Source organism: Macrobrachium nipponense, chromosome 42 (assembly GCF_015104395.2).
Source record: "Macrobrachium nipponense isolate FS-2020 chromosome 42, ASM1510439v2, whole genome shotgun sequence".
NCBI lineage: Eukaryota > Metazoa > Arthropoda > Malacostraca > Decapoda > Palaemonidae > Macrobrachium > Macrobrachium nipponense.
In genome coordinates, this window is record NC_061103.1 from 43,818,929 (window position 1) to 43,845,563 (window position 26,635).

At 36.6% G+C, this 26,635-nt stretch overlaps 1 protein-coding gene across 11 annotated transcripts in view; it reads left to right on the forward strand.

Annotated features, from left to right (window-relative positions):
* LOC135213169 (rho GTPase-activating protein 100F-like) overlaps positions 1-26,635 on the forward strand; it is a 341,178-nt gene that overhangs the window by 292,255 nt on the left and 22,288 nt on the right. For all 11 annotated transcript variants that reach the window (XM_064247116.1, XM_064247117.1, XM_064247118.1 and 8 more), the window contains 2 exons: positions 19,507-19,688; positions 25,236-25,425. In XM_064247116.1, coding sequence (XP_064103186.1) covers positions 19,507-19,688; positions 25,236-25,425 — 372 coding nt within the window. The remainder of the gene's footprint in view (positions 1-19,506; positions 19,689-25,235; positions 25,426-26,635) is intronic.

Here is a 26,635-nt window from a genome sequence, read left to right on the forward strand (position 1 = left end):
GGTTTTTTCGTTAATATTTCGATTACATTGGTTATTTTTCGTGAATTTTTCGATTGCACGGTATTTTTCATCAAAGTTTCCATTATTTAGTTCAATTTCTGATCATTAAATTGCGCTTTTCGTCTTTTGGACATTCCAATGTTATTTACGGTCAGGAATTACTATTACTACAATTCACTTAAATATACAAAGTCTTGTTCTTTGGACCTTAGCCAAAGGAGCACACATAACCCGAAGATTAATCATTTACTTGCTTTAGATTTTATTGAAATCAATCCAGTCTACTTTGCTATGGATCTCAGATGCACACGTAAGCTAGACAAAAAAAAAAAAAAAAAAAAAAAAAAAAAAAAAACTCTCACACACACGCATACACGTACAGACATATCAGGTTCAAGTTATGATGTGAATGCGTGCATTAAACATGTCCCCCCCCCCCCCCTTTTTTTTAGTATATTGGCACCTGCACATGGCCCCAACATGAAAGTGAGGCTGACTACGATCGACTATTGAATATTCCTTTATTTATTTATTTTTTTTTTCGTTAGGTGACGAGACGAAGAGTCAGATGGCAGATTGTTTTTTTTTTTTTTTGGCAAGCCCTGTATCCCTCTATGATGACTCATGTGTAATATTGCAATGATGTAGTGCTTTTTTTTTTAATTTCTCGTGTTCAGTGATCGATCGCGTCTATAATAATCTGCCTTACAACAATAGAAGGCGAATCTTTTCGTTGTGTGCCCTCTGTAGTAAGGCGAATTAGGTGTGTAATTAATTTTCTATTACATTAGATACTCGTTTATAAAAGCCATGTCTCTCGCCTTGTGCAGTGTTATTCGCCCTCTCTCAATTAAATGGAAATATATGAACATATATATAAACAGACATATACCATTATATAATTTTTTCTCACTGTCTAATTACTCTTAGAGCATTAGAGCGGCCTAAGGTTGCTACCCCTTATATAGAATCTATCATTTTTATCTCTATAATAAAATGAATTACATAAATATCAACAGTTTATCATATAAAAACTGTAAACAATGTACAATACATCAATTTTATCATAAACTTGAAGATTTTCCAACAATAATATTTGTCTGGGTATAAAAAAACTCAGACATTTTTATATAAATAATTCTTCTCTGTAGTATCTTTATCTCTATAAGAAAATGAATTACATAACTATCAACAATTTACCATATAAAAACTGTAAACAATTTAGAATACATAACTTTTATTATAAACGTGAAGGTTTTCCAACAATAATATTTGTCGGGGTAAAAAAAACTTCAGACATTTTTATATAAATAATTCCTCTCTATAGTATCTTTATCTTTATAAGAGAATAAATTACATTAATATCAACAATTTATCATATAAAAACTCTAAACAATTTATCATAATAAATTATATCATAAACTTGAAGATTTATGTTTGGGTAAAAAAAAACCCAGACATTTTTATATAAGTAATTCCTCTCTCTATAGTATCATCTGGTTGTTACAATACATAAATTTTTATCATAAATTGGAGTTTTCCCACCAATAATATTGTCTGGGTAAAGAAAACAGACGTTTTTATGTATGTAAGACCTCTCTATAATATAATCAGGTTCTTCCCAATTTATTTTGATCTGCCCATATGATTTGACGAGTTCCAACCAACACTACTACTATTTAAGCAACGGGCATTTCCCCACAAACAAACATCTATTTATTTATGTATTTTCAGTACAATCAACAGAGCGACTTAACAACAACAACAGTGTTGTTTTGCATAAACAACAAGGTGCATTTCCGCACTCAGTTTATTTTTTACACTACATAAACGTTATCAGACTTTTCCAGACTTTTTTCCACTCAATTTAAATTCCGTTTTAGCGACCGGATGAGACGTATTTTAATCGTTCAAAATGCTTATCTCGTCGTTAATTCCTTCCTGGTTCGGGAATTGTCAAGGAATAATTCTTCTCTGTTTTTTATAGTAATTTTGACGGTAATTCTGCGGCCTAGGATTTTGACGTTATTCGGGAATTGTCTTTTTGTTATTGAAGAAGATGATGAAGTTCTTCGTATTAAAGACGTATATAAATATATATATATACTATATATATATATATATATATATATATATTATATATACATATATATACTATAATGGGCTCTTTTTATTGTATGGATTTCTGTTTTAACAGAAAATATTTCCGTCATATATATATATATATATATATATATATATATATATATATATATATATATATATATATATATATAATAAAAATTAGAATTGGAATGGGCCTGTGATTCCTTAGATAAATAGTTAAATAAATAAAAGAGTAAAGAGAAAAATAAATAAATAAATAAATAAATAAATAAATAAATAAATAAGAATTTTTCCAGCACAGAGCAAAACCAATGATTTTATTCGAATAAGTATAATTTTAATAAACTGAGAACAGGAGACAGCCTCAGTCAGTGTGTGTGACGTCCAACGCAAACAAACTTTATCCAATTATCTCGTCCGTCCTTTCTTATTTTTTTTCGTCTTCTTCTCTTCTCTGCCCCCTTTTTTAATATGCGTTCCGCATATATATTATGATATTATAAGGTTCCGGATACAGGGCCGTGACTCTCTGTTTTGCATGTAATAACTCACTCGGCCCGAGTATTGGAATCAGTTGACAAAATTTACTTTTTTTTTTTTTTATTGATATCGTTTTACGATTTTTTTTTATATATATATTTGCTTGCTCACGTATATACGAAGGTAGAAACAGCTGGTTTGAGACTCTGAAAGAGAGAATGCATGGTTTTCGCTTTTTCTTAATTTATAAGACTTTTTGACAAGTTGACTTGTTCTTGTAATATATTTTTTATATGAATATACGAACGTGCGTATGTCGTGATGGCAGCATTAGTTTCTTCCTTTTCTTGGATTTTCTTTGTTTGTTCTCTTATTGTCTTCTGTCTGCTGCGCAGGGCACAGAAAGAATCGTGCCGCTTGGCGTTGGCACTGAAATGTGCTCTACAGGTAATAAGTAGAATAAAAAATAAAAAATATAGTGACTGGACTCTTTTTTGCTCTGTCGTTAATCTAAGCATTTTATCTTAGCGTTTTGTTTTGATTTTCTTAGAAACTTTTAAGGAATGAAGACAACGCCTTAAAGTTCTGTCTTGACACGTTTTTACCTTGTAGCTTTGATTTCATCCTCCGTTGTCTATACAAGAATGGAAATGAAGAATCATTTCCTCTTCGAGTTTATCGTGCATGGTGAGCGAGTGATTTTTTAATTTTTTTTTTAGCCGTCAAACTGGTTAAACTAATACAGAAGCCAACATGAGTCATTTTCCTCATAAGCATTATGCAAGGATTTATATCCCCCCCCAAAAGAGACATTGATCCGCCTTAGCTGGTGTCGGGCTGTACTACGCATCCTGTTAAGCTCGTGCTCTATAGAACTTAACGACGCTGTCACATGAGTGATATCGCCTTGTTTTTTTGCATGTAGAGAGAATTCCTTCGCTGCCTAATTGAACATCATTGGCACCATCATGCAGAAACTGACAAAACTACTGATAGCACTGATAGAACTATTTTTGTCTCCAGCAGAGTGATTCAAGATGGCTCCCACAGAGAGACACAGGTACTTGTAGAAATGTCTATTTTTTTTTTCTATTTATTATTATTTCAGAAATTAGCGGTTTACCTCTTGAAGATAGCGGCGGGCCCTTTGGACGAAAGAAGAGAGAGTCTCCTTCTGTCATTTCAGGTCAATTCGTGCCTTTTTTTAAAGCTGCGTTTTGGGTACGAGATTGCATAGTTTTGTTCTTTTTCATTTGTCATTGCTCCTCTTCAAATGATACCTCGTGCCAGTGACCATGTTGGGCATGGAATGAGATGACATGTACTCTCTCATTACTCTCCTGTCATTTGTTGTGACTCTCTCTCTCTCTCTCTCGTCTCCCTCTGCTGTCTCATCTCTCCTTGTCTCCATCTCTCTTCTCTCTCTCCGATCCTCCATTTTTTAGGAGTTTGGATCCAATTTTGAATAAAAGATCCACAAATTTTTTTTATTGGTTTCTGTGTCTCAAGATTTGTAGTGGGAATAATAATATTCCAGTATCGTACAAGTATGAAATTGATCAATGAATTCATTAATATATTTAATTCTTGAAATTTTTTACAATTTCATAACGCAAATTCTGTGGGTTGATTTTCCATTGCCTGAATAAAATACAATTCATTTCACAATCTCCTAACAAAAATAAACTCATGAGACTAAGTTTAATTAGGCAAATAACATTTGCAAGGGACTTCTATTCTGAATTAAACAGAAAATAATCTAGCCCTTTTTTTAATTATTAAATTTCATAGCCCACCTCGGGCAAGTTTTAATAGCGGATGAATATTTAGAAATACCTCGAGAGGGTGGGTGGGGGGGTGGGGGGTGGGAGGAGTTATCACTCGGCGCTTTTCAATTTCACAAAAACTTCTGAGAGAGAGAGAGAGAGAGAGAGAGAGAGAGAGAGAGAGAGAGGGGGGGGGGTAGTAGGTAAGGGGGCCGATACTATTCCCCATTCAAAGTCAATATTTTTCTTTCTAAAATCCGGACCGAATTAATTTCGGGCGAAGTTCTACCCCGTCGGAGGTTAAGTGTAATAAGGGCATCAGTCCCACATGTCTCTTTAGGACGTAGATGGCCCTTATGTCCTTCTTCCACTGTCGCATCTCGACGGGCTACCTTGAAGCCTGGATTTTTTTCAAAACGTAGCTTGTATGTATGTTTCTTCTACGTGAATTTTGAAAGTACTCGATTTTAATGTTTATTTTTTAATTGCATCTATTTTTTTTCTTGTTTATCTTTATGGCCTTCTTCTCATTCTTATTTTCGAACTACGTATTCAATCAAACTACCAGTTTTATAGTATAATTTTCAATATTTTCATTCATTTTTTTTTTTTTACATTCTACGCAGTCTTACATTCTGTGTTTGCAAGAATTTTACAACTTCTATTTTTTTACTCTACTACAGGGATGTTTTAATTCACGAAGCTGTTCTTCATTCTCTGTCAGTGACGTATTGTAACATCGTCATGAGACCTGTTTAGAGAAAATACGATACAGGAAAATTTCTAATATAAAATTCTAACATCCATCTCGTAGGTATTTTTTTCAGTCTACCACATCTTTGAGTCATTCGAATGTTTAAGATATGTTGAAAAATGACATCACTGAATTATATGTAATAAAGAGATGTATGGCGTTGTAAGGTTCTCTTTCTCAAGAACATGGCCAAAACATTTTTTTTAGAAATATCAAACAACCACGTCACCAATCGATATAATATAAAAATGACTTAGGCACCGCAAAACAATGTCTCAAGAAAATGGCCAAAACACTTTTTTAATGTTGTTGTTGTTTTGAGAAATATTAATAAACGACGTCACCAATCGATATAAAATAAAAAGGATTTAGACGCCGCAAAACTCTCTATCTCAAGAACATGGAACAAAACATGTTTTTTATAGTCTGCTTTCAACACGTGTAAAACCTGTAGCACTGAGGTATTTCAACAACTTGACACACCATAAAGATTTCTGCCACTACAATTATCCCAGACATATCTCACCGAGTTGAATTTTATGAATTCAATAAATCTGATGACAATCGTTGGCCCCTGAAACTCATGGAGTTGGGTAGTGAATTCAACTTCCCTCATATCACCAAATCCATGAATTCAAAGAATTAGTTTTATATTCGTTTAATATTCCTGGATTTCACATATGGACTTGTTTGTATCTATCGAGGACACGCGCTGTTTTACTGATTGTTAGGTACCGATGAATAAATTATTTTTATGTCGTAATCCTGAAGTTATGTTACCACTTTTTTTTTCTTTTTCTTTTTTTTTTGCAAATAAATATAGTTCAATTCGGCACAAAAATTTAACCTTTTTGTGACGCAGGACTAATCGATTTATAAAGAATTATTCGAAGTTAATGACGAAACTATTTCTGCAAAGCAATTACAGATTTATTACTGTGCATTTATTGCAAAAAAAGAAACTGTTTATCAGCGCGACGCCAATTTGCAAATGCACTCGTCAAATTACTTTTCAATTTCCAAAGGGGAGTGTCTTCGACTATATGCACTAACGCTATGTCTGAGGAGATTACTATTGCCTTATTATAGAAAACCATAAATCACCTTCGAATTTATATGACTCTTACTCCCACGAAAATGATACACTTATTAATTCCTGACACCCAAGAAAAGGTAAGCAGTGAATTACAATAATTCGTTTTCACAGTTTCGTGTTCAGCGAGTCTCCGTCACGCCATTTTATTTCTTGTTTCATAGGGAAAGGTTGGGCTGGGTACAAAATCACATTATTTTTCATAGTTGCTGTGGGAGGAGAGGGGGGGAGGTGGTTGGTTCGTCCAAGAGAGTGAAGACTGGTAGACATGAAATGTGAAAGAAGATATAAGAATATTTCATAAAGGCCCACAAAGTTATTATGTGTCGCGCTGTAAAAAATAAGCTGAAAACATTATATTTCTAACTTAACGTAAATTAAAACGTGCTAAAATCTACGGTCAAATAGGTCCTTGTTTCACCATTGAAAATTAAAGTTAAATACTCTACATTTTATTGTACTGTTTAACATGCACATTATTATTTATTTCTTAACATTTTCATTCTAATAAATAGGTAATAAATATCCTATCCTAAAATTCCTGTATCTTTAACTCAACGCGAAACACCTTTATCAGACCTTTTCAGGCCTTTTTCATAGACCTTTCTTACCCTCGAACAAGAACAACAACAACAACAACAAAGTTGTTTGTAGTCTTTCTCTCCGAGTAAGCGAGAAATAAATTGTGCTCATAAATGATATTTCATTAATACAGTGTAGAAAATATAACCGGGGTGTACTGGGAAGTGTACAGATAAGTTCCATTAACATCCAAGAATTGAGAATTCATTATATTTTTGAATTACCGACATTTTTAAGATGGAATATATGACGCTCGTTCGTTCCCTCGTCCAACAGGTGTGTAACAAATCTGGTCTGGGTTCGAATGCTTATAAATATATCAGAAAGTTATGACATATGAATTTATTTAGAAGGATTGGTATATTTCCAATCCACGCTCACACAATCACACACACAGACAGGCATACATACACACTCACCCACTCAGCAAGTGTCCCCATGGCACGTCTGATGCATTACCGTAGGGCGTACTGTTTACATTAAATCCTGAAAGTAAGATTTTTTTCCAGATGTTCGTATATACAAACAAAGAAAAGTCTGGATCAATTATTTCTATGTGGTATTTTAATCCACCTACGAAAATGAACACACATACGTACATGTATGTGTGTATGTACGTATGTATTCCACATTTTCTTCTAAGATAAGTGCTTCGGTGCACATCAAGTACACATCAAATCTTTTTTTCCTTCGTTGCGACTCACAACAGTCGACCAGCTACCAGGTGAATAGTAATCGAAAACGAGACCTATTATATATATATATATATATATATATATATATATATATATATATATATATATATATATATATATATATATGTATATATATGTGTATATATATATATATTATATATATATATATATGGTATATATATATATATATATATATATATATATCTATATATATATTATATTATCATATCACACACACATATATATATATATATATATATATATATATATATATATATATATATAATATAGTATATAGTATATATATATATATATATATATATATATATATCTGTATATATATATATATAAATATATATATATAGATATATATATACATATATATATATATACTACGAGATTTCAGGGCGGGCTCTGTAACACGGTTTTTTCGCAATAACTTTTTATCTATGCATTTCATAATATAACGTTTATTCAGAGTACACTTATATCTACACATAAATTTTGACTGTATTCTGCATTACGTAGGTTGAATAAATTTGGTATTTATAATGTAAAAGTTACGTTTTTTTTGAGTTTCGGGCCAACTTACTCAGAGGTGGTTTTCGAACGCACTCGTACTAACTTATGACAGCATTTCTTCCCTCTTTCTCGATGGATGATTGGCTATACGTAACAAAGGCTATACCTCTGGCAACAATGTCATAAAATGTAATACAAGCAAAGCAGTAACCACCTTTATGAACTCTGAAACTTCTACACTGAAATTGTCCATAATGAACAAACCAACAATATGTTAACAGATACAAAAACATTTCGATTAATTATTGTCAACTCCCAAAATATAAGTTTCTAAGAAATTACAGTACTATTTATAGGTCACAATCAGATTGACAAGATGTAGGGAATAGTTGGTAATTTTCAAAAACATAGTAGACATGCTTGATTTGATTACTGCTATATCCATTGTCAAGCAATTTTTATTTATTGGCTATCTACCTATTTACTGAAAAAAAAATTAGCCGGTACCGTATTTTGGCTTTAAACCTTCACCAATAATTATCGTCAGAATGATGACTTCATGAGGCTCCACCCTCTTTGGCCTCGTTATAATTCAGGATAACACTGAAGGCTATTATGGGAATTGTTGGATTAGAAAATTTAACTTCTAGCTTCATTACTCATTTCTCGAGTAGTTGTAAGAAGTGCTAAATGATCCTCAAGGATATCGAACACGGTCATACGGCCTAAAGAAGAAGAAAAATAATTATATCGGATGATGCGTTGGTCTGCTGGAGATTTTAGCACATATAAGCTTGTATTTACTTTGGATAAAAATCTTATTTTAACAAAAATATTAATTATATCGCTGTTTACCATAGCAACTCTCTGTCTCTTATCTCTCTCATCTCTCAATCTCTCTCTCTCTCTCTCTCTCTCTCTCTCTCTCTTGGTGGTATAGTGAATAGTTAATGGAAATGTTCAAAATCCTGAATTATATTACAAGTATTATAATCACGTTACGCTAAATACAAATCAGACCATAAACATTGGATTTAAACTAGAAACTGAATAATTACCTATTCAGGCTATAGTAAGTATGGCCACGGGCTTTCTCTTGACTGTATAAAGTTGCAAGTCGTAAGACAAATGCAGTTTTGCAACCACGAGGACAATTCCAAATCCTGTTAGCCATTCTTGACTGCTATGGGTTTCAGGGCCAATGGAACATGAATGAGTTTCTGTTTGGTGGATGGACGGGGCAACATTTCGTAAAACGGTGTTTACCTTGCTTACGTAATGAATGCTTTTCGACTCTTGGCTCGTAATCATTGGCCATGGCGTCGGCTAGATATAATTTTTACTCCATAAAAATTAAAACTATCAGGTTTAGGTTACTGATAATGCTGACAAAACTTGTGTGTGGTTGTAAAATATACTTATGTCAACTTTCAGCTACATCCGATGCTTTCATAAGGAGCAAAGTCAAAAAAACCGTGTTACAGAGGCCCTGAATTTCATAGTAGTATGTGTGTACGCGCGTATGGATATACACCTTAGCGTGTGTTTATTAATACGTACATACGTACAGAAGTATTTACGTACTCATAGCCTACACACCATGTTTATCTTAAGTTCTCCCCCCCCCCCCTCCAGCGTCTCTCCCACAAAAACAAAAATTAATTAATTTCCCGTTATACAACTGCTGGAATTTTTCTCGTTCCTTGCCAGTTCAATTATCCTTTTACCGTACAATTTTACCAAACGTTCATGACGAACGTATATTTTTAGAGATTAATAATTTTTTTCTTATTTATTTTCCCAAAAACGAACAAGTACTGTCGACGCAGTCATTGTTTATCTTTATTTGTGTTTGCTTTCAGTTGTTTGTTTGTTTGTTTTTTTGCAAATATTCCACGTCAGCTCTCTTACTTGCTCATTTATTTTATTTATTATAAAATAATCAGCGTCTTACTAATTATCTGAGTAATGGTAAAATAGTTTTTATTCGTTGATATATATATATATATATATATATATATATATATATATATATATATATATAAATATCTATGGATATATATTTGTAGATATATATAGTATATAATCATCATATATATATAGGTGTATATATAATATTTATACAGATATTATACATATAATATATATTTATAAAGATATTTTTATCCATATAAAATATTTAATTTATACATACATACATACATACATACATACATACATACATACATACATACATACATACATACATACATACATAAGAGCGTTCTTTAATTTATATAACCTAACAACCATTTTAGCTAGTATTCATAATAAATTTCCTTCTGAATCCGCTAGATCTCGTAGATTAGAGTTAATCTTGTATTTTAATCCTTTGCAAGTGAAACAGTATTCAACACTGCATTTTCCCTCCCCAAAGGAATATTCATTCCCACTCGGTTATTGCCATCCATAACATTGTTATTTTCGCGTATTTACGTTCGTCATTCTCTTCTGCATAGAGTGCTTGAGTTCGTGCAACTGTTGCGTGTATATACGACGATTATTTCTTTCTGGGCTGATGCTTTGCTATGCTGGTGTCAAGAATAATATCTGACTGGGATCTGATGGACTTATTTTGCCTTTTAAAAATGTGGGGCTGCTATAGTATATTCACATCGACCGTGCATTTGATGTCTAGGCCCGTCCCTTACGACGCCCATGATTGGCTGTTGATAAGCCAATCACGCGGCTGGAAACTCTCCTCAGTCTCTCTCGAGAGTTCACATAGGCAGGATGCATGTTTCACCTTTTCTGAGGGATACTCGTGCATTTGACGTCCCTCAGGAGGGGTGGAACATACATCCTGCTTATGTGAACTCTCTCGAGAGAGACTGAGGAGAGTTTCCAGCCCTGTGATTGGCTTATCAACAGCCAATCAGGAGCGTCGTAAGGGACTGGCCTAGACATCAAATGCACGGTCGATGTGAATCTACTATAGTTCATACTATGTATGTATGTGTATTACACACACACACATATACATACAATTGTATGTGTGTATATATTTATATATGTATGTACGTATGTATGTATGTGTCTAAGTGCAAAAATCACTGAATCCCATCGGGACTCATAATAAAAAAAAAATGGAGCTCATAAGATGGCAATATCGCGGCCATTGCTTCGAATACCACTGAATTACATAAATAAACTCTGGTTTCTCATTATTTTCTTCCGTAAGGCTTTCTCATCATCATATTTCATATGATATTGTCGGACAATCTTCTTTTTTATGACGGCCCAAAAATGCGTCGAGATTTTGCTACCTTTCGTCTAGTATAAATGAAGGTCTACCATGGCTAAGACTATCTTTAGGTTGGCATAGTGTCTGTGCAAAAATATATATAGCGACTGGGTTCAGTACATTGTCCTTGACCATCTGGTATATATATTTCTGCACAACCCTTATGCAAACCATTTCTTATTTTGTATGCGTCAATGTTTTTAGCAAATGTCACTTATATGGAAATGGGATATTTTTACAGATATTGCGTATCTACTTGGGTTTTATTGCATGGTTGTATTTGAGTTATATTTTCACCTTCCAATTCAAGCACTCGTGCAGTCATCAAGTTGCAACAAAACTAAATTCTCTGTTATTTACTGAGCGAATTGTCAAGTAGGCTCAGTCGCTAAGCTCAGCGATTGATGGAGGGGGAATCACCCCTTTCCACGGATGATAGAATACAGAGTTCTGTCACCACACACCTACGAACACTTCGTAACATTGTGAGGATGGTACGTAAATTCAAAAATATTTTCTAGAATTCTGTTCGTTTCTTAGACGATGTGGACTTCATTGGACTTCATTTGAGTTTGACTTTGAAATTCTTGTGGAAAAAGGTCTTTATATGAGTAGTCCGGCCGAACTTTTGGAAATTCATCGTGTTAAAAAGGTCCTTGAATTGTGAGTTTGGACTTTGAAATTATAGGGGAAAAGGGTCTTCATTTGAATTGGACTTTGAAATTCTTGTGGAATAAGGTCTTTATATGAGTTGGACTTTGGAAATCATCTGTAAAAAGGTCCTATTGTGAGTTGGACTTTGAAATTATAGGGGAAAAGGGTCTTCATTTGAGTTGGACTTTGAAATTCTTGTGGAAAAAGGTCTTTATATGAGTTGGACTTTGGAAATCACTACTGGTAAAAAGGTCCCTATTTGTGGAGTTTGGAACGTTGAAAATTTTTGTAAAAAAAGATCTCAATGTGAGTTGGTCTTCATGTGAGTTGTACTTTACCATTCTTGTGGGAAAAGGTCTTCATGTGTGTTGGAATTTGAAATTCTTTCGGAAAAAGGTCTTCATGTGAGTTGTACTTTAAAATTCTTGTGGAAAAAAGGTCTTCATGTGAGTTGGACTTTACAATTCTTGTGAAAAAAAGGTCTTCATGTGAGTTGGACTTTACAATTCTTGTGGGAAAAGGTTTCCATGGGAATTGAACTTTAAAATTCTAGGGGAAAAGGTCTTTAAATAAATTGGACTTTGGAAATCATCTGTAAAAAGGTCCTAATGTGAGTTGGACTTTGAAATTCATCTGCCAAAAGGTCATTCTGCGACTGGCTGGTCTCTTGGTCTAATTCCTTCTTCCTAGGGACTTTGATGGGGGTCGTATGTTCATGAGTATGTTTCAGAGATAGTTTTTTTCTTGGTGTCCCATGGTTTTACATATTATTATTTACCCTGAATTTCAAAACTGGTTTTGAATAGCACAAGTTTCCGCTTCCTTCTTTTGCTACTGTTAAGGTCGAGCGGTTGTGAGCGCATTGGTATCAGTTCGAAAGGAAAGTTTCTTTTGTTTGAAGTTCCTCATTGGACAAGTGAATCGCGTACCTGCCTATCAACCTGGTGGCTCGAGTTCGCTCCCGCTGCCACCAATTCGTAACCAGGGGAATTTATTTCTGATGATCAGAAATTCATTTCTCGATATCATGCGGTTAGGATCCCACAGTAAGCTGTAGGTCCCATTGCTGAGTAACCCATTGTTTCCTAGCTACGTAAATCAAAATATCTAATACTTCGGGCCACCCGTAGGAGAGCTGTTCATCAGCTCAGTTGTCTGGTTAAATTAGGATATACTTAACTTTGTCTTTTAGGTAAAGGAAATGAACAAGTAAATTGCTCTACGGGCAAAAACTTCTTAAGGAAGAATTCAACACTTCAAGTACTTTGATCTCAGAGATAAAGTCATTTGAAAACTGTTCATAAAAGTCAGTTTTGTTCCTTCTCCAATCAAATCCATTTCCCCGTTAATCACCTTCCATCACAGACCGGTATATCTCCCTTAGTTACGACATGGACGCCGTTCAGAATCACACGGAGCGTCACGGAAGATGCTCTGCTTCCCCAGGAAGGAGACTTAGAGAGAACGTTGACCTTTGAGTATCCATGGGAACGGCTGTCGGAAAACCGCCTCCCTCGCTGGCTAGTTCTTGAACGCACCTGAGACCCCGAGACCTATACACAGGTGGCGCCCTCTGTCCCATGATAATTTGATTCGGCGATGTGACAGAGGTGTGGAGTTTGGGGGTGGGTGGGGGGGGGGGGACGGCCCTGGAGAGGTGGGGATGATTATACATCTCTCTCTCTCTCTCTCTCTCTCTCAATAAAAAAAATAAGACAGAACTGATAACAAAGAATGCTGTGCTTTAAGACGAATTAAAACTATCTATCTTTAGACAAATAATCTCTCTCTCTCTCTCTCTCTCTCTCTCTCTCTCTCTCTCTCTCTCTCTCTCTCTCTCTCTCTCTCTCTCTTTTACACACACACAACATCTTCCACTTAAAGTATCTTAGACACTTCCTTTTATTAATGAAAATGTTGATATTATTCTCAATAACTCGTTATTAACCTGTCATTTTGCAAAGACATTACATTGTATTCCCATTATGCACGTTACTGAAACCATGAATATAATCGAGAAGTATTCCCCTCCCCTTCCTACCCAAAAAAAAAACAATCCGGATCACCGATAACTTCGCGAACTTCGCGAAAAATGCAAATGCGATATATAAACGGGAGGTTCAGCTCGCTTGTAACCCATTCTCCCGCAACACTCATTAGCATACAGATGTTGCTATAGTATAGGCTTCCCCGGAAGTATATACTACTACATACTGCGGTAGGGCCATTTTGGCGAGTTGGCGGCCCACTTGGCTTCTTGTTTACTGATGGTGGCGGTGTTACCCCCTGGGGAGGGGGGGTGGGGGGGGGAGCGTCTCTCGCTCTGATGGAGGGATGATCCTTTTTTTTTTTTTTTTTTTTTTTTTTTGAAAGCTTGGTAAAGTGGTAATGTTTAATCTCTTGTAAAGGAAGGCGCAGAGGTAGGCGTGCATTGTGTATTCACACAGACATACACAAACACACAATTATATATATGTATATCTATATATACACATCCATAACAAAATTCTTCTGCTTTCGATTTAAATTCTTGTAAGTATATAATGAATAAATAAAATAATTAATTAAAATAAAAAAGTCAAACACACACACGCACACACACACACACACACACACCACAATCAATTATTTTATTTATTCATTATATATATTTACGCCAAGAACTTAAAATCCATTAACAGAAGAATTCTGTGTTTCAGTCGAGGCTTATGTTTATAAGAGCAGTTTTAAATCCTGTTGGAATGACTTATAAAAAAGTGAAAATACCTTTGACAGCACAGGCTCCCTGCTTAAGGGAACACAGGGGAAAGAAGGAGAATTCTAAGATCTGAAAATGAATATTATGAAAAATCTAGACTCCAAAGGCAGTGAGACAAATGAACTTAGAGCCAGACACCACATTCTGGAATCACTCCCATGTGTAGGACTCTGAGGAAAGGATTATAGCTACACGTTACCTGTTACCTATCCCAGAGTTCCTCAGTGGACGAGTATGTTGGCTACCGAGTTTGCTTGCCATTGCTACTAGTGATGTATTTATTTTGTGGTGATACAAATACATTTCTCGATGTGGTTCGGATCCCACGATAAGCTGTGGGTCCTGTTACTAAGTAAAGAATAGAGAGAGAGAGAGCAATTCTCCTCAGAATAGGATATCCTGGTTGTAAAGAAGAGAGAGAGAGAGAGAGAGAGAGAGAGAGAGAGAGAGAGAGAGCAATCCTCCACCGAATTGGATACCTCGGTTGTAAAGAAAAAAAGAGAGAGAGAGAGAGAGAGAGAGAGAGAGAGAGAGAGAGAGCTTTTGTGTGTCAGTCATCAAAGGAATTCTCTGCTAAAGTTACGACAAACCTGGATCTTGCTGAAGTGCTCGTGAAATTTAAGTAAAGACTGGTGGAGTCAGTAAGTTGCAAACCTGCTCTCTCTCTCTCTCTCTCTCTCTCTCTCTCTCTCTCTCTCTCTCTCTCTCTCTGTACAAGCTTGGTATCCTATTCTGGGAGATTGTTCTCTCTCTCTCTCTCTCTCTCTCTCTCTCTCTCTCTCTCTCTCTCTCTCTCTTCTTTACAACCTTGGTATCCTATTCTGGGAGATTGCTCTCTCTCTCTCTCTCTCTCTCTCTCTCTCTCTCTCTCTCTCTCTCTCTCTTCTTTACAACCATGGTATCCTATTCTGGGAGATTGTTCTCTCTCTCTCTCTCTCTCTCTCTCTCTCTCTCTCTCTCTCTCCTTGACAACCCTTGTATCTTATTCTGGGAGATTGCTCTCTCTCTCTCTCTCTCTCTCCTCTCTCTCTCTCTCTCTCCTGTTGTATGGTAGATCGTTTTACAAAGTCAATGCCTTTTAAAGGCGATCTTCGTGTGAATTCTTTCACATTATAATACAAATCAGCGCCATGTTGGACCGTGTTCGATACAGCGATAGATCTAAAAGTCTTTAGCTCGGATTTGCTTCATATCATAATTTTTCGTCAAAATTGGACTTCTCGATGAGTTGAGTGGACATCCAGAGTTATTGAAGAAAATGCAATCTTGTTTAGTGGGCGTGGCCTATGTCCGAACTTGAAATGAAAATTTTGGAATAAAACGGTAATGTACCAGATACTCTAGCTAGAGAGAGAGAGAGAGAGAGAGAGAGAGAGAGAGAGAGAGAGAGAGAGAGAGAGAGAGAGAGAGCTGGAAATATATTTGAAATGCGAAACATCTAGGAGTGGTATTTTCATAAACTTCCCCATTCCAATAATTGTGGTGCGTCTTGATGAAAGTGTTCCATCATAGCATTACGTATTCATTCTGATTCATACCATCATCTCTGCTTACCGATAGTTATTGTTGTTGTTCTCGTTATTGATGTTTATTAATATGTATCAATCTATCGTTACACCTACCAACCACTTGTAACTACAATTCTCATTTCACCAAATTCAATCCCCTTCAACAAGACTTCTAAAATGACATCCGGTCGATCCTAACAGACGAACATTCCCAGAATTTTTCGTCCACATTCTTTACCCAAAGTCACCACTTCCTATAAACATGATCAGAATTAAACGCCTTACCCTTCATTCATCTTTATTACATGATAAAAAAAAGGATTGGAACTATATTCTCCTGATTTTACGCCCTTGCCAAAGCATAGGTTACCCCAGGTCACATCTCCTTTAAGCCGAAGGTAGGCTTTGTTATTAATTTAGCGTTTGCCAACGGAGAGATAGATACACTGTGGTCAGTTGATACATAGCCGCGTATGTTTATGGTGAGGTAGATTTCTTTTGAGTGTAAGTTCACGAGGTGCAATGGATGCTAAATAATAATATTGGTTATTGGTGATGGAAAAGGAAGATGGCGGGTAGTTTAGTAATGGGAGAATAACTAAAACCAGAGCTATTCTCGTCATTTCTTTATCTCCTGTCGAAGCTATTTTGTTTTTTTCGTGTTGTGTATAGACATAAATGAAGCACATACGAATGGCAAGTTCTAAATCTATTTAAACGCACAGCCTAACTTTCTCCTCAGAGAAGACTGTAAGTCCTAAGTATGTCCGTCAGTTCAGCCCTCTCTCTCTCTCTCTCTCTCGCTAGACAGAATCATTTGGACACTGAATGCACAGTAAAACCTGCTCCTAGAGATAAGTGAGCACACGACGTCTCCTCTTAGGATGGACTAACAAGTCTTTGAGACATCCTAATCCTTGTAACTCCTTGTATCTCTCTCTCTCTAGACAGTCATTAGGGCACTGTGAATGCACAGTAAAACCTGCTCCTAGAGATAAATGAGCACACGTTGTCTCTTCGTAGGATGGATTAACACGTCTTTGAGACATCCTAATCCTTGTAACTCTCTCTCTCTCTCTAGACAGAATCATTAGGACACTGTGAATGCACAGTAAAACCTGCTCCTAGAGATAAGTGAGCACACGATGTCTCCTCTTAGGATGGACTAACAAGTCTTTGAGACATCCTAATCCTTGTAACTCGCTCTCTCTCTCTAGACAGAATCATTAGGACACTGTGAATGCACAGTAAAACCTGCTCCTAGAGATCAGTGAGCACACGATTTATCCTCTTAGGATGGACTAACAAGTCTTTGAGACATCCTAATCCTTGTAACTCCTTGTAACTCTCTCTCTCTCTCTCTCTCAAACTTCCTAACCATAAAAACATGCAATTTACCCTAACTACAACTGTCATTGTTGCCCGATATTGCCATCATCGCTCTGTTAATATTCAGAAATATGATTACAGTACGCCTCAGGAAACTGGCCTTTGACGTGAGATGGTAATTAGTCATTCTCCTTTGGTGTAAGTACTAGAATAAGCGCGATTGGAACCGCAGATATTAACGCTAAAGTTCAAACTAACTGTCCTTGATAAATGGACAGTTCGCTTTGATGTAAGTGGAGGGAATATATTACATAAATGCACACTCAATGAAAAGGTATTTGATGTGATGGTGAGATCATGATGATTTCATTATTGAATTAAAGAATTGTTCTTCCTTCTAGATAAAGAGTTGATGACATAAAACTGACTGTTCGTCAAGCAACTGTTTCGCCTAAATTTACTTTGATTGTGAAAAGATGTAACTGAAAAAATTTTCTTACAATAAGACCACATCTGTGGAGCGCTGTACAACGTCTGTTTGAGCATTGAATATACTAAAAATCTAAGTAAGTAGTATATTAGAAGATCTAAGGTAATGTACGAGAAAGGAACTCCAGTTCAAGCCACTTTTTTTTTTTAATTAATTTATTTTATTTTATTACAAGAGTCCACTCGAATCCGATTCGCCTTTTCTCTGAGATAGAAGAACTGATCTTTGATTCGAATCTGTAAATGTGATAGATGGCTCGAACCCTTCCACGCCAACCGCCCCCCCCCCCCCCCCCCCCCCCCCCGCCCCCCCCCCCCCCCCCCCCCCCTCAACGCCAAAAAATTAAAACATCTCTGGCATTCTGTGCGTGAATAATTCACACGTCTAATGGAATGAGATAATTAGTATGACTTACTCACGTGCACGCACGCACCCACACACACACACATATATATATTATATATATTTTATATATATATATATATATATATCTATATATATCTATATATATATATATATATAAATATATATACATACATAATGCGATTTCCCTAGCAAACAATAGATTTGGATCTCGGACCTTCAATACATACGCTAGAAAAGAAAAACGAGATATATAATTCATTCAGAAACCAGGGAAAAAAAAGAAAAAATACAACAGAGGGTATTTTCATGTTATTGTGTGTAAAAACATCCATATTTATGTTTGCGGTCCTTCCCAAATTACTGAAAGACTCCCGCTTATGATTTTGACATTTGCATTCTGCTCGTGAGCATTTGCATACTTCGGCGCGACTCTTGCATGGCCAAGATTATCTTCCTCGGGTGCGAGCAACAATTATTACCTGTTGCTGTTTTAACGAAGAGCTGACCTGAGTTTTTGACGTTCATTTGTCTTCCGTTCGTCTTCTCCTGCTTCTTCTTCTGTGCTTGAGTGAATGACTGTGTTCGGATCGATTCGTATGGCTCCGCTCAGCACTTCCGGGTCTTCGTTCTCCTTCTCATTTGGTTCAGGATTGGAAAACACCCGTTTTATATTTATAATAATACATGTGTGTGTGTGTGTATATATATATATATATATAATATATATATATATATATATATATATATATATATATATATATAATTGCAGGACATCAGCAGCAAAGAACATTACCAGTAAACACAAAGCATAGTAGTAGTAAGGCCATACCTTTGCAAAAGCTCCCCGCGAAATCTAACCCCAGAAAATACAATAACATTAGAAACAGTAGTAGAGAGTAAGTTTTAAAAAAGTCCAGACTTTTGCAACGGCTCCCCACGAAGTCTAACCAAAAAAAGAAGTGATAGAAATAGTAGAAGTAGTATGTAAGTATACAAGTCCTCACCTTTGCAACGGTTCCCACTGCAGTAATTAGAAATAAGTAGTAGTAGTATGTAAGCCCGTAGAACCTTTGCAAGGGCACACCCACTTTCCCAACTAACACCCCCCTGCTTCTTCCAGCTCGATTGCCGGCCTCCCCGTCCATCTTCACGTCTGACGAATACCGGGCATGGCTCAGTCGGGCGCCCTCCACCAGCGCCATCTACGAGAGGATACGCAAGTCACACGAGACCTTACGGTCGCAGCGAGGAGGTCTCCGCTTCACCTTCAGTGCCGAAAACCTCACGGAGAAGACGAGAGAAGTAAGTGGCATTCGGTTTGTTGACGTTTCAGGAGGCGCTCTCGGCCTCCGCGGACGCCGGGGAGTGTTCGCAAGTGGAAATAAGCGAAGAGCAACGCGTTTTTCTTTGTTGTGGTCGTATTTTTTCTTTCCCGCGCGCGCGCTTTTTGGACTATATGGAGTTGCAGTGGCTTCGCTCCGGGTGGTGTGTTCGACTGCATTGGCTGGGTAGAGAGAGAGAGAGGAGAGAGAGAGAGAGAGAGAGAGAGAGAGAGAGAGATTCTCCCTCATAATTTTTTTTAATGGAATTATTAATGACATATTTTGATTTTACAAGAGATGTTATGTTCTAGCAATCACAGTCTAACGAAGAGAGAGAGAGAGAGAGAGAGAGAGAGAGAGAGAGAGAGAGAGAGAGATTCACACTCATATTTTGTGATGGAATTATTAATGGTATATTTTGTAATGGAATTATTAATGACATATTTTGATTTTACAAGAGATGTTATGTTCTAGCAATCATAATCTAACGGAGAGAGAGAGAGAGAGAGAGAGAGAGAGAGAGAGAGAGAGAGAGAGAGAGAGAGATATTCTCCCTCTTTTAATTTTTTTTGTAATGGAATCATTAATGTATATTGTGATTTACAAGAGAAGTTGTGTTCTTGGTTTGCACAATCTAACGGGGAGAGAGAGAGAGAGAGAGAGAGAGAGAGAGAGAGAGAGAGAGAGATATTCTCCCTATTTAATTTTTTGTAATGGAATCATTAATGGTATATTGTGATTTTACAAGAGATGTTGTGTTCTAGTATGCACAATCTAACGGAGAGAGAGAGAGAGAGAGAGAGAGAGAGAGAGAGAGAGAGAGAGAGAGAGAGAGAGAGAAACAGCCGATCGGTGAGGCCACCAGAGGCCAACAAATAGTCAGATTTTAAAGCTCACGGACCCCTGTCTATCTTCTATAGAGGTGTGTGTTTGCAAATGGAATCGATTCTCATACGCGATGTATATCATAAAGTGGTGTTTTTTTTTTTTACTCTATTCTAGCGGCCCCACCACCCCCAACCGCCCCCCCTCCCCCACCGGGAAACTTTGAGGTACTGTGCACACCCAGTTTGGCCTCGGTTCGTACCTCAAAAGTACCTTGAAAGAGCTGTCAGCCAATGCACCCCTGGTCTCTTTGTTCGTTTCGTACGTGAGTTTGCATCCCCCTAATCAATAGGAGCCTCTTTTTTTCTTTTTTTTTCTTTTCGTTTCCTTCGGTGAAGTCGTAAACATGATTTATTACTTGTGTACTTTGAGCTATACTTCGTATCTGTTCGTTAGGTACGTTATTTGTGGGACATTTCTTATATATATATTATTATATATATATATATATATATATATATATATATATATATATACATATATATATATATATATATATGTATATATATATATATATATATATATATATATGAATAACTTGATCACGAAGTATATAAAACGTGATGCTATGTATAAATAAAGGTTTTTTTTGCCACGAAGGAAAAAAATGAAAAAAACGAGTTAGCCGAGTACTTTCGGTCCTATTCGGACCCTTTACTGAGGCATACTCAGTAAAGGGTCCGAATAGGACCGAAAGTACTCGGCTAACTCGTTTTTTCATTTTTTTCCTTCGTGGCAAAAAAACCTTTACATATATATATATATATATATATATATATATATATATATATATATATATATATATATAGTATATATATATATATGTATAGAAACATACAACCCTTTGTCCCTCTTCCCAAACAATGGTTCACTACTTATAAATTTACGTAGCTTCTGAATCGTAGGTGAGCCTCCTGTGTTGAAAACTTCCCACCACCATAGCCCGACTTAATGCTCCTACACTGAAAGTTCATCAGCAGTTTGTCGAATCCCTCACAGTAAGTTGCCCCATTCAGCTTTCCTTGACTGAGACTTTTCATTATCATACTTCAGGCTATCATCTCAAGCCACAGTAGAGGATCGGAGGATGAATCTGCTGAATTGGTCGGGTTTTCCTTTGCTGGTCACCTATCCGGATACTGACCAGACCCAGCGTTGCTTAGCTGAGCAGATCGGTAGACCAGTCTTATGTAATGTGTGTAAGGACAGTGATTATAACAAATCTCTGTTATTATTAAGCTGAAAATGCAAGTTGCACTGTTATCTCAAAGAGAGAGAGAGAGAGAGAGAGAGAGAGAGAATTATCCAAAAGCTCTGTTATCAAGCTGGAAATACAAGATGCGATTGTTATCTGAAGTGAAGTGAGAGAGAGAGAGAGAGAGAGAGAGATAGGAGGAAACTGATATCTCCTCCTCCTCCTCCCCCCCCCCCCCCCCCACCCCACACACCATCCAGCCAGCATCCAGGAGAACCCAGTGTGTTTGAAACGCCCACTTCCAGCGTATCAATTCCAGCGGAAAAGTGATTGTTGTCGACGCCTTCGGAAGATGCCTTCTGAATACCGACGTTTCTTCTGTAGAGCTGTCCGATGGAATAGCAGATGGATCTTTTTATTTTCGTACTTTTCTCTCCCTGGAGGCTGTGATTGGCTGCTGGAAGTAGCCTGGTATAGACTCCTTGGGGGCGTCAGGGTGTCCTTTCCAACATATAGGTGTTAAGGAGGTTTGGTTATTCATACATGCATACATACTTAATTAATCAACACACAACCACGCGGGTGCAACGGCAATGAGTTCCTGACCCACGGCGGGATCGAACCCGGGGTATCTCAATTGAGAGGGGCTGGGGCAGGGCGCTCTAGCGACCCATGTGGCGCCTGGTTGGCAGTAGTGCCCTGCCCTTGAGCTTGGAAGCCTGGGTTCGATTCGGAAGCGAGGCAGAAATATATATATATATATATCTATATATATATATATATATATATATATATATATATATATATATATATATATATATATATATATATATATATATATATATATATATATATAGTATATCACGTGACCTACTGATAGAACTCGACGGTACAAGTACCGTACGTGAATCGTACACGATTCATACCTTCCGGTAATCACGACAAAATCATAATGACCTTACAAAGATAGAAGAAGAAGAAGAAGAAGAAGATGATGATGATGATGATGATGATAAAGGAGGAAGATAAGAAGCACGCAATATTAACCCGGAATTGCACCCCACCCCCCCTGTTTCGGGGACACACAGGGGTGACCCAGAGACACGCACCAGACGCAGACAAAGAAACCTGCCGTGATCTCATGTGTTTGTCACGAGTAGTTCGTCTCACATACGCTGACATTTGTTCCAGGTATTGACCTTATATTTAATTTATTTTTATTTTTTGGCGTATGTCAGGTCTTCTAGCAATATTAAATGCATTGGCGACGGAGTCTGAAAGAATCTCTCTCTCTCTCTCTCTCTCTCTCTCTCTCTCTCTCTCTCTCTCTCTCAAAATAAGAGTAGAACGCAAAACGAAGACTTGTGTGTGTTAAGGCGAAAATTCTCTCTCTCTCTCTCTCTCTCTCTCTCTCTCTCTCTCTCTCTCTCTCTCAAAAATAAAAGAGTAGAACGCAAAACGAAGACTTGTGTGTGTTAAGGCGAAAATTCTCTCTCTCTCTCTCTCTCTCTCCAGAAAAGAGTAGAACGTAAATCGAAGAATGCTGTCTTAAGAAGAAAACTCTCTCTCTCTCTCCTCTCTCTCTCTCTCTCTCTCTCTCTCTCTCTCTCTCTCTCAGGCATCGAGATTTTCCCAAGAATCGATCTCACCGAAAAACTAACCTTCTAATTTGGCCCAAAATCACAACCCCGCGAGAATCTTGAGATATTCCCTTGAAAAGTTCATAAACATAACTCAGTAAAGCGTAAGACAGATTCCCAGCACGATAAAGAATTGTAAAATGTCACTCGGACCTTCTATACAAAACATGCAACTTTCTCCCCCCCCCCCCCCCCCCCACCCCCCCCCCCCCCCCTTCTCACTAGGTGGCGGGGGGAGGATTGGAGGAGACTTATATCGCTTTAACGTATATCTTTTTTAACGCTGGACGATAGGACGGTGTGTGTGTGTGTGTGTCTATGTCGTGTAAAAGTATGACTGCTGTATCATTAGAGACGACCAAATGTCAATTTTGGGATGTCTGTTTTTCCAGCGATACTTTGTTTTCAGATTCGGAGGGATACCTTGTCATTTCCTTATATAATTATTGAGCGGCATACACGCGGAGGGGGGGAGGGGGGTGTGAGCACATTGCATCCTTTACTTATGACTTCACGTAGGTACCTCTCTCTCTCTCTCTCTCTCTCTCTCTCTCTCTCTCTCTCTCTCTCTCTCTCTAAAGCAAACTTTCTCTGCGCGAGAAAAGAAAAGAAAAGGCAAATTTGTACCTGAAGGAGAGAGAGAGAAGTATTTCTCAGTAAAACTCAACTGTTATCAAAAGTCTTGTTGGAAAGTTGGAGGACTGTAACCAATAGGATATTTGATCTGAGTAAGCTCAAAGTCCGTCTTGCCAGTACTTTCAGTACCTCCGTCTGTCTGTCTGTATGTCTGTCTGTTTCTGTGGCACGGCCTCTGACTACTCAGAAAAATTAAAAAAATGTATATATATTTTATTTATTTATTTTTTTTAAGATGAAACTGACTACTCAAAAAAATTTTTTTTTTAAACATGAAACTCAAGATGGAATCTTTTATTCCATGTTTCTGACCACTCAAAAAACAAAAAATTTAATTTATTTTTAGAAGATAAAACTCAAGATATAATCCTTTACTCTTTCTCTTTACACTTTAATTTGAAGTAAAGTCAGGAAAATAAAAAGATTTTTCTTGAAAGATGCAACACAAAATCAAATCTCATTCCCCACCTTTGATTTATAGTATAAGCTTTTAAACATTTGTGTGTTTAAATTGATTTCATTTGACATTATGCATATCTGTTGTTGTTGTTGTTGTGGTTTTTGATTAATCTGGCGTTATGCCAGCACAGGCTCTTGCTCAGAGATAAGCCCGTATGCATAGCCGTTGTAGAAGTGATCACATTGTTGTTTATTAACGTATAAATTTGAAATCGAACTCTATAAACATCTGGTGTTTTGAGAAAAATTCATATTTCAAATCTGTTTTAAAATTTGGTAAAGTTTGAAAACGGATATGTGAATTGGAAAGATATATTTTAAATCTGTTTTAAAATTTTGGTAGTTTGATAACGAATATGTGAATTGGAAAGATATATTTTAAATGTTTTAAAATTTGGTACTGTTTGATAACGAATTTGTGAATTGGAAAGATATATTTCAAATCTTTTAAAATTTTGGTAGATTTTGATAACGAATATGTGAATTGGAAAGATATATTTTAGATCTGTTTTAAAATTTGGTACAGTTTGATCATGAATATGTGAATTGGAAAGACATATTATAAATCTGTTTTAAGATTTTATTAAAGTTTGATAACGAACATGTGAATTGAATTTATCCATAATATGAAAACCATTACCTCAAGCTCGATGAATTTCAGATACGTCTCAATATCTATATCTTCGATCTCACCTTCCCCTTTACCCCGTAGGAGGCGCCTTACTATGTACAAAGATTACATCTAGGCGGAGGGCCGGGCCCAGGAAGCACAAGACAACTAGGGCGTCTAGAAGGGCAGTCGAGAAGAGTCAGGGCGGCTCTGGAAGAAGCGAGGGGCGTTCCGCACCCTTCCCCCACCAGAGGAAGACCCGCACTCAGGCTCATTGACATCAACCCTGCTGGTGAGTCTTAGAGGATACGAATCTCAAAGCTGGGTTCAAGTAGTGACTTAGGCAAAATATATTTCAGATCCTCTTGGGTCAGTAAGAGCAGATGTATAAATAGACCTGAAGCCTGCCGGTCAATAATGTTGATAGTTCATGCACAATAGAACTCAACTCCAGTAATGTTAATAGTTTATACAAAGTAGAATTCAACCCGTATGGCAATATCACAAATAATTCTACCACAAGGAATAATTCCTAATAAGATTCCTCCTGGTCCATAATAGAAATGACTTTTATTTAGACCTCAACTCTGCTAGTAAGTGATGTTAACAGTTACATACAAAATAGCACCCGACTGCTGCTATTCAATAGCACAGGCAAACCGATCTTAGCCAGCTAGTAAATAATGACACAGATGAACGAGTATTTATCCAGTTAGTGAGGAATCAGCTCCTAAGTTAAGAAAGAGTTAAAGATGGAAGGTATCAGTCTTGCAACTGCGAATAATGATCACCAACATATTGGCAATAGCGGTGGATAACAAGGATTGAGACAAGCACAATAGCCTTATTGAAAAAAACAGTACAGTGAACTTATTCAGTGAGTGTTAATATTCATTAGTAAAAGAGAAGCTTCTGCTTCTGTGAAAAGAACTTTCTTCTGTAATAGTTTATATATCTTTAATGTACAGCTTATAACGCTCAAAACGTCTTATTACAATGTTCATTAATATGTCCATCTGGAATTGAATGTATCCCACTCATACAGAATCAAAGTTACACTTGATATCCTTAGCTAAATGTTCTAAAGGGTCCACAATAATACAAAGTGTTAAGAGTCCGTGTATAATTTTTAAGACTTTACAAAAAGCTTTCGAACCCTTCCCTGGGTTCGTCCAAATGAACAATTAGTTACATGTACAGAGGTAAATTTAAAAACAAGAGTCGTTGAAGATCGTTGACACCGGTCGTTAGCTCGTTAACGATCTTCAACGACTCTTGTTTTTAAATTTACCCCTGTACATGTTGTAACTAATTGTTCATTTGGACTGAAGATGAACCCAGTTCGAAAGCTTTTTGTAAAGTTTTAAAAATTATACACGGACTCTTAACACTTTGTATTATTGTGGACCCTTTCGAACCTTATATATATAATCTCGCGATAGAGAGTTTTTCCCTACTTAGCTAAATCTTGAGAATATCGAAATGGCAAGTGTTTATACAAT